This window comes from Benincasa hispida, chromosome 1 (assembly GCF_027475165.1).
Source record: "Benincasa hispida cultivar pf3 chromosome 1, pf3_genome.v1.1, whole genome shotgun sequence".
Classification (NCBI taxonomy): Eukaryota; Viridiplantae; Streptophyta; class Magnoliopsida; order Cucurbitales; family Cucurbitaceae; genus Benincasa; species Benincasa hispida.
In genome coordinates this window covers 32,320,634-32,337,272 of record NC_143478.1, presented here as the reverse complement: position 1 = coordinate 32,337,272, position 16,639 = coordinate 32,320,634, and the positions used below count along the sequence as shown (strand labels likewise).

General features: G+C 34.7%; 2 protein-coding genes and 1 pseudogene across 4 annotated transcripts; 2 read left to right on the top strand and 1 right to left on the bottom strand.

Annotated features, from left to right (window-relative positions):
- The first annotated feature begins 22 nt into the window (after positions 1 to 22).
- On the top strand, positions 23 to 492 carry LOC150038383 (dnaJ protein ERDJ2 pseudogene; annotated as a pseudogene).
- Positions 493 to 2,528: 2,036 nt separating this feature from the next.
- LOC120072995 (uncharacterized) lies at positions 2,529 to 4,420 on the bottom strand. 3 transcript variants are annotated; one of them, XM_090311127.1, is made up of 6 exons: positions 4,285 to 4,420; positions 4,094 to 4,177; positions 3,799 to 3,896; positions 3,167 to 3,375; positions 2,938 to 3,085; positions 2,529 to 2,864 (listed from the first exon to the last, which is right to left on the bottom strand). In XM_090311127.1, the coding sequence occupies exons 3-6, from the start codon at positions 3,892 to 3,894 to the stop codon at positions 2,790 to 2,792; spliced, it is 528 nt and encodes a 175-aa protein (XP_090167253.1). In that variant the 5' UTR covers positions 3,895 to 3,896; positions 4,094 to 4,177; positions 4,285 to 4,420; the 3' UTR covers positions 2,529 to 2,789. The 3 variants fall into 3 exon arrangements, 1 of the variants encoding a protein (XP_090167253.1); XR_016527822.1 differs by lacking the exon at positions 2,938 to 3,085; XR_016527821.1 differs by lacking the exons at positions 2,938 to 3,085; positions 4,285 to 4,420 and having other exon boundaries at positions 4,094 to 4,251.
- A 496-nt stretch (positions 4,421 to 4,916) lies between these two features.
- On the top strand, positions 4,917 to 16,239 carry LOC120072133 (uncharacterized protein At3g49140-like). The gene is made up of 11 exons (XM_039024549.2): positions 4,917 to 5,174; positions 5,929 to 6,025; positions 6,620 to 6,842; positions 8,197 to 8,299; positions 8,398 to 8,465; positions 12,049 to 12,243; positions 12,323 to 12,448; positions 12,587 to 12,928; positions 13,641 to 13,793; positions 14,666 to 14,761; positions 15,931 to 16,239. Exons 1-11 carry the CDS (start codon positions 5,105 to 5,107, stop codon positions 16,033 to 16,035), a joined length of 1,578 nt encoding a protein of 525 aa, XP_038880477.1. The 5' UTR covers positions 4,917 to 5,104; the 3' UTR covers positions 16,036 to 16,239.
- Positions 16,240 to 16,639: the final 400 nt, after the last annotated feature.

Genomic DNA, 16,639 nt, shown 5'->3' with positions numbered 1-16,639 from the left:
GTTTTACCAGAAGGTCAGTTTCATGGATGAGGCTACAACCATAATTGCTGCTTCCAAGGCGATTGAGTAACAAATGGAGGGATCTGGAGCAAGTGTGAAGGAAACCAGTGCTGCAGTTAGGGAAGCAGTGGAGAAGGTAAAAGCAGGATCAAGACTGGTTCTAGGCAAGTTCCACGCCCCAGCTGAGGGAAACTACAATTTAACTTGTTACTGCCTGTGTGATTCTTGGATCGGTTGCGATAACGAAACAAACCTGAAAGTGAAAATCTTGAAACGTACCCGTGCGGGTACCCATGGAGGCCTTATGGAAAAAGAAGGACCAACCATGGAAGATGGAATTGAAGAGGAAGAGGAAAATGATGATTACGAGAGCTGTGTACAACCGGAGACGAAGCTGATGAACAAGATGTGAAAAAGAATAGCCCTATTGCCAATGGAAAAGCATATAAGCAGAGTCTAAGTTCAGAAGGCTCTGATTCTGATGATGAATGAAAAACCGTTCTATTATTAGTGAGACAACCGACCCCTCCCGTGAGTAAATGGACTCTTCCACACAGTGATAGTGCATTAGAACTTTTTTTTCTTCTTTCTTTTTTTTTTTTGTCTCTATATACCAATTTAGAAGTTTTACGGCAACAAGATTGACTTTAAAACAGATTATGCTAGAGGAAACATAATCTTATTTTGAGTTTTAAAGCATGCATTTTCAGAAAATCACAAATGGGTTTTATGTTACATATCTCTTAATGAATTCTTCAAATTTCAAGCTGTTTTTCATTCCAATTCAGTACCAAATCAACCGTGAACCACCAAGAGATCTTCTCTACTATTCTTAACCTTAAAATTGAGTGGTGGAACTCAGATTTGAGTGAATTTGTTGAAAGAGTTATGTGGGTTTCAAGAGAAAGAAGAAGAAGTCAGCTGAAACCAGATTTCAGCAACTATATCTTCCTTCATCAGCTCAATTGGAGAGTTTTAACCAGCCTTTACATGCAACCACTTCAGAAATTGAGCTTGGCCAGCAGCTGCTTGAAATTTAGATGATGGGATTTGTGTGTATCTCATGGAGGAACACCTCCTACTAAGATCAACCCACTTTTGGGTTTCAATTTCCAATTTTTTCTTTTTAAATTTAAATTCAATTTAATTAATTCATAATCAATTAATACTTTAATTTAATTCATTCATAATTAATTAAATCTAAATCATTCAATTTCCTAAATTGAATTTAAATTGGAAAATGATTTCTAATTAATTAAATTTTAATATCAAATATTAAATTGATCACACACCTAATTTTAAACATGAATCTTATTCATGTAATTAATATTTAAATCAATATTTAAATATTATAAACTCTCCAATTTCGTTTAATTTCAACAAATTAAACGTTAATTATATCGAATATAATTAAACAAACCCTAATTTGATTTTGAATTTATTCAAACTCAAAACCCTAATTTCAATTTAAACATTTCTTTGAAATTCAATTTGAACACTCCAAATTGATATCATACCAAATTCACTCAATTTAATAATTCAAGGTGTTCATGTTTTACGAGCTAGTAGAGAAACTTTATGGACTTACAGATCATAAGCTCCAATGATTAAGATTAATTGGGTAAACTCTTTAGACCAAATTAATCAGTATTCGTTAACTATCGGATCACACCACTATAGCTCGATAGTTGCACTCTCCTCACTGTAGATATATTTGTGTCCACACGATATAACCATAACTAGTAAGTCGACCCTTCACAGGTTGTTCGTGATATCGTCTAGGTCAATGTGCTGTTTTAACCTCAATATTATGTCTTGTTCTTTAACTTCCAACTAATCCTCCAATGAACAATTGGTTTATGATCCAATAACTAAATGGATCCAATCACTAAATGGATCCCTCTCGAGCCAGTGAGAGGGTGGGACCCATTGTTCAAGATTTGGATTCAGTACTTAAGAGAACAACCTTTCTCATATCCCTAAATCGGGTAGGCGTGAATTCTGTCTTGCACCCTATGTTCCCAACTATCTACCAGGTCTTACCCCTTAAATGGGAGGCTTATTGAGCCGGCGTTGTTGAGTCAACCCTCACCTATGCAAATCTAAAGTTAATCTCGAATAGACAAGAGTTCATAGTTAAGATTGAGTTACCTAGGCCATCTAAGCAAAATAGTTAGTCTTAAATAGTAAACAACGTTAAAAAGTAAGAGTGACTTATTTCTTGTTTGATCTTATGCAAACTCATTGCATAGGACGCTCCCACTCCTCATGTGAATACATGAACGAATCTGGATCACTTCGTTTTTAGTATCTTTACAACAACTTGTAACTACTATAGAGTAGGCCGCATCCAATAATTTTACCAGAATAAGGTACCCAACCTTAATCATGTACTAGACTGTTTTGGCTATTTACTCGAACTTGATCAATCTTTATGTCTCTACATAAAGTTAAGTATTCATGTAATAGCCATAAATCTTAGATTATTGGATTTAGACTCTATGAATGCAATTAATAGATTCAATATCTTTATTGAAGAAATGTCGAATAACATCTTTTATTGATAATAAAATATATTTAATTTTACAAACTGCGAGTTTTAAGACATAAAACCCAATACAAACCCCATGAAATCATGCTCAAAACTGGATTCTTTTGACATACATTCATCTTCCAAAATTTCATCTGGATCTTCACTCATTTCTTCATCATCTTCAAGACTAGAATCCTTAGGCTCTGTTGAACTATGTTCCATTTTGTCAAGCTCACTAAAACCATTACTGAAATTACTATTTTGTACAGTACGACCCGAGTTCAGGAGGGGTACATGAATGAACCGGTATCACATCCGAACGAGAGGGATCCTGAAGACATGAAAGTATGGTTAAGAAAGGTTTAAAAAAATTGAAAGTTACTACCTATACCAACAACGTGCACCTTCCTTTTCGGTGGCTCAATCATAAGAACTCTAGCTTGGAGTAATCCTATGTTGGGTAACTTCCTGGGAAATTTCCTAGGACTCATGTGAGCGAGGACAAAGCATGCTGAAAGGACCCGTGTTGGTTTATGGGGACAACTTTCACTTCTAAAGTATTCAAGGCAAGGAAGGAATGGGTAAAGCTTTGTATTCAGTTGAAACTACTTCTGTAGCAATAAAACTGAATACCTCAAATAACTTGTGATTGCCCGATCGTAGTAGAGGGATATCACTTTATAAAAGAATATAGGAGGCATGCTCTCCAGATGCTGAGAAAACAATTTGTTCCAAAACTCTTCAGCTTCATCAAGTCTTCCATCTTCAGCTAAGGCATTTAATAACGTGAAATAGCTTCCCATTGTTCTTCCTTGGCCTTTACTTAACATCCATTTCGTCAACTACAATAGTACACCCATTTTTCTTAACTCATTTGGTCGGAAACATCGTCAAGAGAAACGGCAGAGCAAGAAAGGACACAAAATAAACATGCAAGAAGGTCCTACATAGGAAATGTACCTGAATTATCCTCTTCCATTCTCTTTGTGTGTTTTTTTTTTTTTTTTTTTTTTGGAAAATTAAAAGCATTATTTAAAAATCGCTTGATGTTTGGTTATGCTGTCAAGAGTAATTAAAATCTTGAATCCTAAAAGCACTTAAAATGCTTCTTTCAAAAGTCTTAAAATGCATCCCAAATATACCCTGTATCAAGATGACAGAAAAGATTTTCTGCAATGAAAATTCAATTTCAATAGGCATAATGGCATCCTTCTTTTTGTGGATGGAGGGTATTGGATTAGTGAGACAAGAACAAGAGAGCTTACACAATCAACAAGCATGCTGCCATGGATTTGATCCCAATTCTCTTTTTGGTTTTCCAGACCCGAGGATATCTCGGCCGTGGACCCTTTGCAGCGCATACCTAAAAATAAGTCGAAATTCTTGGGTAAGAAGTGAAAGAAAAGGTCAGGATCTGTCTAAAAATTACGATACATAAATCCAATTTCCATTTATCAGACATTGCTTCTTCACAATCGAAATGAACAAACGACGTATAAGGTATAAGTCTGATTAAGTTTCATTATGGCTAGCAACAAAGCAATTGACCAGAAGGCTTACAACTGAACTGCTCGCACGCCAGGAAAATGTAACAGATTCTATCCTTTTGGATATGATGGAAAAGTGTAAATCAAAGTAAGCATCCTGAGCCAGCAAATGAAAACAAATATCAATAGATTTTGATAAATTGAAATCCAAATTTTTAACTCTAAGAGCTTAGGAGGAAGAACGAAGCAGAAGCGCGAAATCACTATTGAAGGGAAGAAGAGTGAATTTCATCATCTAGCACAAAGCATTCTTCGTATCTAAGAACAAATTTTTCGTTTTCGTTCTGAAATCTTCTCAGTAATCAAACACAAACGTTGAGAGAGATAGAATGAGAAAAAGGGAGAGTTTTAGATAATAAATAAAAAATTTTGAGGTGGATGTAGTCTTCCTAGAATAAATTTTTAAAAACAACAAATAAAATTATTACCAAAAGAGATCTACAATCTTTTTATCCTTTTATTTCATTGTTATTATAATTTGAGTAGAAGAATCAAACCACAAATTTTGTGATTACTAACACACTTATATATTAATTGAGCTATATTCAAACATTTGTTATTTTTTTAGTCTAACATGATTTGATAAAAGTCTCATAAATAGTTTAGACTATTTAAGTAATTTTATCCAATTATATAATGATAGAAATTATAATTTCTAAGACTATGTAAACTAAATTAATTGAAATTTAGAGTATATTTAATCTAATTTTTTCGGATCATCGGATTTTTTTTAACATCTCTAAAGTAGCCTTATGTATAATTTCTCAAACACAAAAGTAAAAGAAAATCAAAGGTAATGGGCTGCACATAACGTGAGAGCCCAATAGATTGCTGCCATTGGGCTTGACCGGAATGCCGTAGACGTTCGCTCGAACGGCAATGGCATATTCATTGCCGCAAAGGATATTTTCCACGTGAAGCCAATAAGAAGAGCAGGTACCTCATCCTAATACACAATTTCTCTTCGAAAATGCCTGTGGATCTCCTACTTCAATAGCGCATTACCAAGAAAAAAGGTGAAAGAATGATCGAAACTGCTCTGGCCGTTCGATTTCCCGCCGGCGCAAACTTCTGCTACTCCTCTGCCTTGTCCTGTAATTCTCTCTCTCTCTTTCTTCTCCGCCGCCATTACTTACTTCAGAAGATGAGCTATACTCTCTGTTCTCCATTCTTTTGGTCGAATTATACGAAAGAAGGAGAGGAAACGATTGTTTTGATTGCTTAACTTGCTCTATGTTGAAAGCAATGGAGCTCAGGACTCCACGGATTTTCTTTTTGGCGTTCTGTTTCCCTCATTTTTAATGGATGCCAAGCTGACTATTTTTCTTCAATGTTTTTTTTCGAATTAAACGAATGAGGAAGAGGAAACAATTTTTATTATTGCTTAACTTGAATTTTATTGAAAGCTTTGGAGCTTAAAATTCAACAGCTTTTTTTTTCTTTCTTTCTTTGGCGTTTTCTCCCGCATTTTTCTCTGCTGCCGAGCGGAGACTACTTTTCTTCTATGTTTTTGGAATTAAGCGAAAGAGGAAGAGGAAACAGTTGTTCTGATTGCTCAATGTGATTTCTGTTTGAAACAATGGAGCTCGAGATTCCGCTGCCTTTCTTTTTGGTGTTTTCCCCTGCATTTTCTTGGCTGCCAAGCTGAGACTAGTGTTCTTTAATCCTGTTTTGAATTAAGCGTATGTGGAATAGGAAGCAATCTTTTTGGTTGCTTTAATTGATATCTGATAAAAGCAATGAAGCATACGATTCCACAGCGTTTCTTTCTGAAGTTTTTCCGGTATTTTCTTTGGTGCATGGCTTAGACTAATTATCTTCCTTGTTTTTGCTCGTGTGCTTGTACAGATCACCGTCCAGCTTGGACTTCGGAGGATGTATCTAGTATAGTCCATGCTAGCAGCTTTTGCCGGCTTTTGCATTCTTGCACTTCCGACGTGCATTGGTACTTAGCTTGAGCTTGCTACTTTCTTTTCCTTTTTTTTATTTTATTTTTTATTAAATAATTTTGTCGACGAGTTTCTTGGTAACATACGTGTGCGGGATTTTTAGTCCTTATCCTGCTTCCACTTACTGAAAATTTGCAATAAATTGAATAAAAGTCCGAGTTGAATACAAATTTATGATTAGAAAATACTTGTACATACTATACGGTCCAAGCCTAATGCAATGAGAAAGAACTCATAATTCAGACAATGTTTTTTTTATTCTTATAAGATGTGGTCTTTATGGAATCGCAATTGGCAAGCATCAAAAGGATTAATGTTATTGGCAACTGTGTTGTTTGAGATCTTTCTGGAAAGATTGTGTATCTGATGGTTACTAGATCTCAGTGGTGCTTTGATATGCCACTTATGTATATATTTTATAATTATTGTGTACAGAGAAACTTGACCAAATGGTACTGTTTCTGTTTATGAACATCAAATTTGATCAGGTATATGTATGTAAAAGGCAATAGGAGAACTGCACGAACACCACAATTTCAGATACTAGAAAAGAACGATTAGAATACTAAAACCTGATAACTAAATTGCAGGAAAAGATGCCAAAGACTTAATAGTAAGTCTCTCTTGGGAAGGAACAATCTCAAAAAGAATGGAATCCAAGCATCAGCAGAGCATTTGGGCTCTGCATCAGATCCAATTAAACAAAATAGGGGATTGCAGTATCATCCATCTGAGGAGCTTGTGAAATCAATAACAGAGATTGCTGAGGATGTTAGACCTACCTCTGCAGAAACTACGAGAACAATCATTGAGGTATCAATTTAGACTAATGCTGTTCTTAATGTCATACTTAATCACGATGTTTAATAGATGTGATGCATCACTAGCAGGAAGGTTGTTTGCATTACTGCTTTATGCAGCAACAAATGTTACCGCTGGAAGGCATTCATTTGTTTGAATTATATATTCCTTTTCCATCACGTTCTCGAGGACCAAAGTGGAGGTCAAAGACTGAAAATTCACCCAGCTACACTAATCTACATCGTGCATGCAATGAGATTTATATAAAATAATTTTGTGAACCGATGTAAGATGGCTAATCTTGAAGTTTGGAAGATTATCTATTTATCTTAGAAACAAAAACAATGGACCCAAATTTTCACTACCTTTTTACCTTTTATAGTAATGATAAACTCAACTTTTTCCTCTCTCTTTTGTACACAAACAATGGGATTCATTCACGTAAATACCGTAGATGCCATGTCTCCAAGTTCTTGGAACATGTTACAATCTTTCTGCCAGCTCAATGCCTAATGACTTGGAAAATGATGAATTACTACTCATCCTGGGAAGTCCTAAAAATAAACTCCTCGCACTAGGTGTTCTTTTTCTGTTTCTTTTTTCTTTTTTGATAAGAGACAAATTTCATTAATGTATGAAATTTACAAAAAGGAATAAGCCAAAACTAAAGAAGCTACACTAGACCTCTCCAATTGGCCAAAAGAGTGGAAAGACTATATGAGCTAAAGAAAAATGTAAGTTTGCACCAAGGCATAGCAAGAAAGATAACTCTAGGGGTTTTCATTATAATTAAAATAATATAAAAGATAAATACCTTACTTCTGGCCCTGAAGATAGAATATATGGGCTTGGATTAAATGATAATTTTAGCGACTTTCTTAAAACAACAGTCACTTTGATTTCATAACTGACCAATAAGTCTAAGAAAGATAAGAAAAGCAAAGGTCGAAACCTGTCCACCTCAACGCTCAACCACAAAGACACTACTGCTTAGTTTTTATAGATGTAAATTTTCTGTGAACATGTTCTTTCCTGTATGTAGCTATTTTATCGGACCTGGTTGTGAAATGTGGGAGAACGTACAGCTACTGCAGCATATTGCTTCCCTTTGGTCCAAGTCTTACAAATGTTGGATGATTCTCTTTTTCTGTTATCACCTATGTTTTAATGGGGGTAGGATATTAAAACTTTATTTTTCCCTTAGTACAACAAATATAGGAATGAAGATTTGAACCTCCTACTCTAAAGCGAAAGTAGGTGGGAGCTATATTAAAAGGAGTTGCTTTTGTAATTCTGTATTATATATAGGTTGATATTTCATACAAGATTTTGATGATTAATATTTTCAATAGCATTCCATGTTCAGGTAAATAGCAAAGCAACATTAATGTTCGCGGGTTTGATTAACAATGAAGTTCAGGAAAATATTATCTGGCCAGAACTACCATATGTTACTGACGAACATGGAAGTATGTCCAACATAAGAGTACAACATTCTCATACTCAAGGCCAGCCTTGACTATTTTCCCTATTATCTTATTGATTGTGTTATGTTGCTCCATTGCAGATATCTATTTTCAAATGAAGAATACTGAAGAGGCCATGCAAAACCTAACGTCAGAAAATAACTTTGTGGTATGGATTTTGACTTACATATTAAATATATGTCTTCACACCTCTCACATCTCGTCTCAAACCAATAGATGCATTCAGTTGTTCATTTTTCATTATTACAAGATTTAACTCGGCATGTGAAGGTTCCCTTGTGATAGGTAATGCAAATTTGGCCCTTATCTCTTTGATTAGTTTTGGAGTGGGGTTAAGGCACTTTCTAGAATGACATTTCTTTGGAGCTCTCCACTTTCTTCCATCTTGTTCATTGTGTAGCGGGGTATGGTAAGAAAACGTATTTTGGGAGGTTCAATGGGTGGGGGATAGACCCCTTTGCTCTGTGTTTCCTCATCTTTATCATCTGTCTTCCCATAAGCATCGTTTTATATCTAACTTCCTAGTTTGGTCAGGGAGCTCTATTTCTTTCTAGTTTGACTTTCGTCGATCGTTGACTAATGAATGATAAAGAAATGATCGAGGTTGTCACTCTTTTCTCTTCTATTGGAGAGTTTGGTTTTAGGCTTGGGAGAAAGGACGTTTATGTTTGGAGTCTTGTCTCGCTAGATGGTTCTCTTGCAAGTCATTCTTTCGATATTTGCTAGATTAGTAAGTCTGTCTTTGATGCCTCGTGGAGGATTAAGATTCGAAAGAAAGTTAAGTTCTTTGCTTGGCAAGTTTTATTCAATCATGTAAACTTGATGGACCGAGTCGTATTCTTTGTCGGAAGGTGGAGGAAGACTTGAATCTTCTTTTTTGGGATGTGAATTTGCGAGGTTGACGTGGAATCAATTTTTCAGGAGTTTGGTTTTATGTTGGCTCCTTAGAGGAGTGTCAGTGGTTTAATTACCTCCTTCATCCGTCTTTTAGAGAAAAGACCCGCATTCTTTGAGATGTTGGGGTGTGCACTTTGTTATAGGATATATGGGGAGAGAGAAATAACGGAGTGTTTAGAGGGATGGAGAGGGGCCCTAGTAATGTTTGGTCCTTAGTTAAGTTTCATGTCTCCCTTTGAGCTTCGATGTCAAAGACTTTTATAACTATTCTTTTGGCAACATTTTACTTAGTTGGACCTCTTTTTTTTAATGGGGATTTTGTGGATTTGATTTTAGTTTGCCCTTGTATTCTTTCATTTTTTTTTTCTCAATGAAAGTAGTTCTTTCTATTAAAAAAAGAAATATATATATAGATATAGATATATTTAGGATATTTTAATGCATTTCTTTTCACTATAATTTTGGGAATGAAGATTGTATTAAAGGACTGACATGCTTTTGTAACAAGAAATGGTTCTGCTATACCTTTGTAATTCACAAGAAAAATTTATAATGGTTTTTCATTAGGTACCAAAACCTTCAGATTAAACTCAAATACTTTTTTATTTCATTTCTATTGTAAAGTAAAGAGAGAATAGAAATAATTCGTTGGCAGCTATTGTGGGTTGTGAGGTGAGTGTGTTGGCTTCTTTCTGTTTGGGGCTCCCTTGTGGTCACAATTTGAGGGGCATCCCGTTTTGGTTTATGGTTACTGGAAAGGTCCACTAGCACCTTGCTTCGTGATATATATATATATATATATATATATATATATTTTAAAGAAAATGGAGGTTTGTGGTGTTTTGAAAGGTCCACAAGCACCTTTATTGAAAAAATAATCTTTTCCAAGTGAGGAACATTTACTCTCAAGTCTCATCCAAGCTGTCTTATCTGTGATCCTACTATCTCTCCTTTTTAGAATTCCTGCTTCGCTCGATAAGAGCCTAGAGAAGTTTATGAGGAATTTCTTGTGGGTTGACGAGTGGAGGATTTCATCTTGTTAATTGGGAGATAGTTTCAAGGTCATTGGAGTTATCCCTCCTCCCTTTGATTGGGTCTCGAGAAGTAAGTTTTGTTTTCTTGAAACAGAAACAAAAATTACATTGATATAATGAAAAGAGTTTACTACAAAATACAAGATCTCCAAGTATTTGATAAATATAGGAGACAAACACAACTTATGAAGAACACAGGCCAAGAAGAAGAAAACCTTCGACTAAAAAGCACAAGAAACTTAGAGAGAGTCCCATAAGAAACTAAGAGAAAAATCAAACCAAGACAAACTGGGCCAAACATAGAGAAACATCAAACTGACCCTTATGCGAGGGAAACGAGACACTAAGGCAAATAGGACATTAAAAAACTTCAACTTGCTCAAGCAATCTATGAAAATGCAAAGTGCTCTAAACAAATAAGAATACCCTTAAACTTTAGCTCTTGGAGAACTAGAAGGAATTGCCCGCAACGGAAGACAGCGTACCTTAACCAAAGAAGCGAATTTGTCAGGAATCAAAGGAGACATTGGAGAAGTTACAGCAAAAGACTCTGATTTAAGTGACCCAATATCTTCACTCGCAAAAATATGATTATAGGCTTCTGCAAACATATACTCTGATAGCAACTCCTATTGCACTAGTTCCTCCATAAGAACTTCTACTTCACCACTCACACTTACCAATGATTTCTCATCTTCTTCGAAATAGCATAAAACTTCTTTAGAGAGAAGGGGGGGGATACCTCTTTAATAAATTGAACATCATATCCAGGGAGAGAGACAAAAAGAACTTGTTAGAATCTAAAGGGTTGAAGATGCTTAGAAGCGATTGATGAAGAAATCAAAAGATGAGTGCAAGACTCTTCTATTATCTCTCCCTGGAGAAGTAAGTTTGTGTTCCTCTAAACCTCCTATTTAGTTTTCCCTTATTCTCCTAGTTCTTTAAATGCTCAATTGAGGATGGCTCAAGTACCTATTTTTGGGAAGATTATTGGATGGGAAGAAATCTTCCGCTCACCTTTACCCCATCTATATTCTATACCACCGATGATATGAAATTACAGTCTAGGGCCCTTGCTTTTCCTCCTTGTCCTCCTCCTTTTGTTTTTTTGGGATTTCATTGCCCTCTCACGGTTATGGAGTTGTCAAAGGTTTCTCCCTTACTTTTGTTTGGCCTACTATTAAATTTTTGACAAATGATGCAGTTAATTCAGTATTTTTCCTCCGAAAGAATGATATAATAATTCTTTAAATTTACTTTGGAGTCTCAATTCCTTTATTTGAATTCATTTATGAGATTTCTCGATTTTAATTTTCGGAGTACAGTTTGTTAAAACAAATGTGGGAGTCATATAATTGGTTTTAATTTGTATAATGGAAGATTCATTCTACATGAATTCAATGTTTTAATTATATATCACAATCAAAATTTGGTTGAAACCATTAAAGATTTTGCGGGAGTTAAATTTGACATTCATGATTAATTTCACAAGCTCTTTGAACTTGTCATTGCTATCACAGCATATACAGAGTAGTGCTTAGCTTAAGAATGTTCATTATGGTCAAACCGTTGTGAATTTTTATACACCTTTCTCTACATCAGGCGTTTTCTTTACGTCTTTCCCATCTAGCATCTCATGAGTCATGAGATTCTTTAATCTAACATACTTTCATTCAGTAATATCAGTTGTATGAATTTATTTCTGATGGACAAAAAATTGTTTGAATGGATGATGCATTTGAACGACTATCTCCCTATCTTCTTTCCTTAATATGATTCACATTGATGGCTTTGATGCAGCAAGTTCTTATTGGCCTTGATACCATGGAAATGATCGATGAGATGGAGTTGTTTGGTCCATCAGAAATTGATTTTGGATTTGAAGAGCTTGATGATGAGGCTACAAATGATGGAGATGATGATGATCGTGATGATGAAGATGAAGATGAAGATGAGGATGAGGATGAGGATGATGCAGATGATGAATACAATAGGGTCTCTCCATATAAAAGAAAAAGTATTACTGTTTGATTCAACTATTTTAGTTTGATCCTAAAGTTTCTCCATTCTGCAGGACTGGGTTTCTGTTATAGACGATGAAGATGATCAAAATCACTCTGATGAGACCCTAGGAGATTGGGCAAAACTAGAGACAATGCGTTCATCACATCCAATGCATTTTGCCAACAAGCTTTCAGAGGTAATAATTTATGATGGATTAAAAGTTCATCTTTTTTTCCAAAGACAACCACTAACAAGACATGTTCTCTCCATATATGTTAAATGAAGCAACTGATTTCTAATTACATTGATATCCATATGCCTGTTATGCTTTTAGGCTGCATCAGATGATCCTATTGATTGGATGGAACAGCCTCCTGCAACTTTAGTGATTCAAGGTGTTCTAAGACCTGCATTCAGTGAAGAGAATACTGTTATCCAGAAGCATCTATCCAGTCGCCATTCAATTACTGGTGACATAAACGAGGCTCAGAAACTTGAAGTTGAAGATAACCTTGAAAATCATGGTAGGATCAATCATCATGGTCATGAATCAAGCTCATCCAAAGATGGTTCAAACTTGACGGATGCATTGGATGAAAATATTCCAGTGAGCGATGCTTCATTTTACCGGCTGGAGATGATAAAAGTTCAGCTATTTACAGGACATGCACATCCAGTATGTTTAATCTCTGTTTCATTTCGCAGTTTGTCATTGGTTTCTTTTTCACATTGAAGCATGTTTTCTTGAAACAGCATCATACACCACACACCTTGTTCACTTGTAAGAATGAGTCTCTTAGTCTACAATTGCAGTGGCCTGTCTGAGTTTTTCTGATTTCCTCGCTTCCTTGCGCTGGAAACCTTGTGCCTCGTGCGTTTCCTCTATAATACGTATCTTGGACTTTATATTTGCTTGCTATGCATAATATTTTTTAGAAAAAGCTATTAATGTTATTAATTACTGATTATAAAAGTAACAATGTGCTGCATCTTTCTCTGGCGGTGGGTGAAAAAGTTGCAGCCTCAAAACTAAAGTAAGATATATTTGCTCGTGACTGCTGTCAGCTTCAGCCAATGAAACTATAAACATACAACAGAGATTTAACTGATACAAACCACTTTGCCTTCATGTCGTATATTATTTGTATTAATTTTTATTTGAGCATGATATATTAAGGCTATCTAACAAAGAGAACCGGCACTTCCTGGAACTTGGGCGACTTTGGTGGACAGATTGTAGATAGTTTATGGATTATAAATGTTTAATGGCTACAATATGCAGTCGCCACATTTCTGGATGGGTCATGCTGTTCTAGCCTAAAAATGTCTTTTTTTCTTGTGGGCCTGCTTCTGGTTGTTGCTGACAAAAATTCGTTGATCTTTCCTAGAGCAACGTTGAAATAGAAGATCTCATGAAAGCTCAACCTGATGCAATTGCGCACTCAGCCGAAAAAATTATTTCTCGTTTAAGAGCAGGTGGAGAAAAGACCGCACAAGCGCTCAAGTCTCTCTGTTGGAGATGCAAGGGCATTCAGGTCGAGGTAATATATAAACCTACACAAAATCAGAAACTATTTCAATTCTTTGTTAAAATATTTGTTTTAATCTCAGAATCATTACTTTTCATTTTCCCAAAGGACAAGGCTGTTCAGTTTGTTGTTTTTATTTAAATCTCATTATGCATTTTGTATGTTAATTAGTTATACTGACTTATTATAGTATTTTTAGTTTGGGTATGATCTTCCCAAAAAAAAAAGTTTGAGCATGAGAATTTAAATCTTCAAGATAAAGTAGTATATGTCAATTACCATTGAGTTATTCTCACAAATTTTAATTAGTCAGTAGATTCATTACGTACTTCATAGTGGACTTCTTAATTTTATGGTTGGTTTTGAAAACAGTCCGCTTCTAAACTAAACAGTAACCAAATTAGTAGAGGCACATGAAAGGAAAGTAGCCTACGATGTTGCAAGAGGATGCCTTGTTTCATTGGCTGTAACATAGAGATAAATCTACTAGGTGATGTACTTTTCTAGTGGTGTTACTTGATTGGTGCTATCATGAACTGAAGTATTTTCTAAAAATTAGTACTTAGTTGAATAGCTAAACATGAAATGAACATTGGCTATAATGGAATTCATAGGAGTGCTCGATAATATATAATTTAATTTTTAGAAAGAAATAGAAAATTGATGAATGTGTTTATCACCAATGGCGGATTACAAAAACATCGAGTTGTTTTATGGCAGGAGAAATCTTTTAACTTCAAAAATCCTAGTTATGAAGTTTCTCGAAAGACCTATCCTTTCTTGTTTTAGTTTCTTCATTTTCCATTATAGTTCAATAATAGGTACACAGATTATCATGATGGTCTTGATGTTTTGGATCATTGGTTTTCACTGAATGATTGCAGGAGGCAGTAATCAATGGTATCGATTCACTTGGATTTGATGTGAGGGTTTGCTCCGGAACTCAGGTCCAAACATTGCGGTTTGCGTTTGATACACGAGTAAGTCAACTATCACGTTAGTCTCAAGTTACTGTTTTTTTCCTCTTGATTAATAACTAGATATGATTACTAAAGAAGCAAAAGAATGTTCATACATAATTTGTGACATAATTGGCAGGTGCAATATTTTGAACGTAAGCATATATGATGTGGTTTGATGAACTTTCTATGGTGCTTTTCTCCGTTTTTTAAGATGTGAAATAGTTTATCATAATTGTCATGTTTATGAAAATAATTTAGGAACTATTTGTAATAACTTTCAAGTACTTGAAAACATTTTTTTCTTTATTACTTTAAAATATTTTTTAAATCACTTGAAAAGTCATTTTAAATATGCTCTCATGGAACTTGATTAAGCCGAATTTTATTCAAGTATGATTTTACCTCTTGGCACATAGCGTACAGTTGCATATTTCTGAAGCTCCATCTACCTGATTTGGTTCAGTCATTATACCTTATTTCTTGAACATAAAGAATGTTTCAATTTTCATCATGGATTGGGTCCATAGCTAAGTGGTAAAGCATTTGACTGCATCATGGATTGGATCCATTTAGCTTTTTTTCAGTCCAGTTTCTTTCATCCTTATTGGTGCTGCCTTGCAGAGTAGAGCCGTAAATTTGTACACCAAAATTTACCAATTTTTGGCATAAATCAGATATCGTTTTGATAACTATTTTGATTTTTAGATTTTCGTTTTTGAAAATTGTTCTTGTTTTCTCATAGTTTTTTACTCATGATTTTCATATTTTGCAACTAAACATTTAAATTCTTAGTTAATTTCCAAAAATAAAATCAAGTGTATGAAAACTACTTTTTTTTTAGATTTAAAAAATGTGGCATTGGTTTTAAAAACATTCCTAAAATAGGCTACAAAACATAGAAACCAATATAATAAAAATGGTGCTTATAGGCTTAATTTTCAATAACAAAAGACCAAAAATGATAGGGTTAACAAACAGGATCTTAATCTTTCAATTGAAGAAAACTTGAAAACCTCCACATTTTTAACCTTTTTAAAAATTATATATATATATATATCATAGAACTTACCAGTTACCACCCTCTCTTGGTGCTGTCCTACGTAGGTGTTAAAGTTTATATTTCAAATGGCAGTGCTCTTGGCAGGAAAATGCTTATTAGGGAGCTTAACCAATTAATTTCTGTGCAGGCAACCTCAGAATTCAGTGCGGAAAAACAGCTGAACGAGTTGCTTTTCCCGAGAATGCATTCGAAACCTCAGAAAATGAAACAAACACATCAAAATGAATGTTAAAACATTGTAAGCCTTCTCAGTACATTACAATCTAATGATGGGTGTGTTTGGCCTTCTCAGGTTCTGATCTTTGATGTTTGAAAGCAGAATGGAAATAGGTAAATTTATTTTAAATTGTCGATTCTTTAGATTATGGATCCGGTTATCCGGTGATTGCAAATCTGCAGTCATTCTTCAATTCTTATCAATTGGCCTCTTCCAACAGCTTTCTCTTGCTGCACTGCCATTAATCTGACATCAAGTGTTTGCTTGCTTCTAGTGTGTTTTTTTTTTCTTTTTTTCTTTTTTTTTTGGGTTCAACAAATGGAGTGGAAAGATTTGACTCTTTCACCCAAGTAAATGACATTTTATCTAGTTAAGATAAGACAGTAGACACAAGTTGACACTTATTCAAGTGATTAAGCATAAAGGATATCAGTTGAAGTAATAAACTGCTGTTAACTAAAGAATTTTGCTCCTAGGTTAAATTACAAGTTTAAATTTTGATGATTTTGTCAATTTGATCCTAATATAACCTAACTTTTAATATTTCTCCTAGGTTAAAAAATTAATTGTGTTTTAGATATAAACTGGAATTATGTTTAATAGAATAAGTTTCAATTTT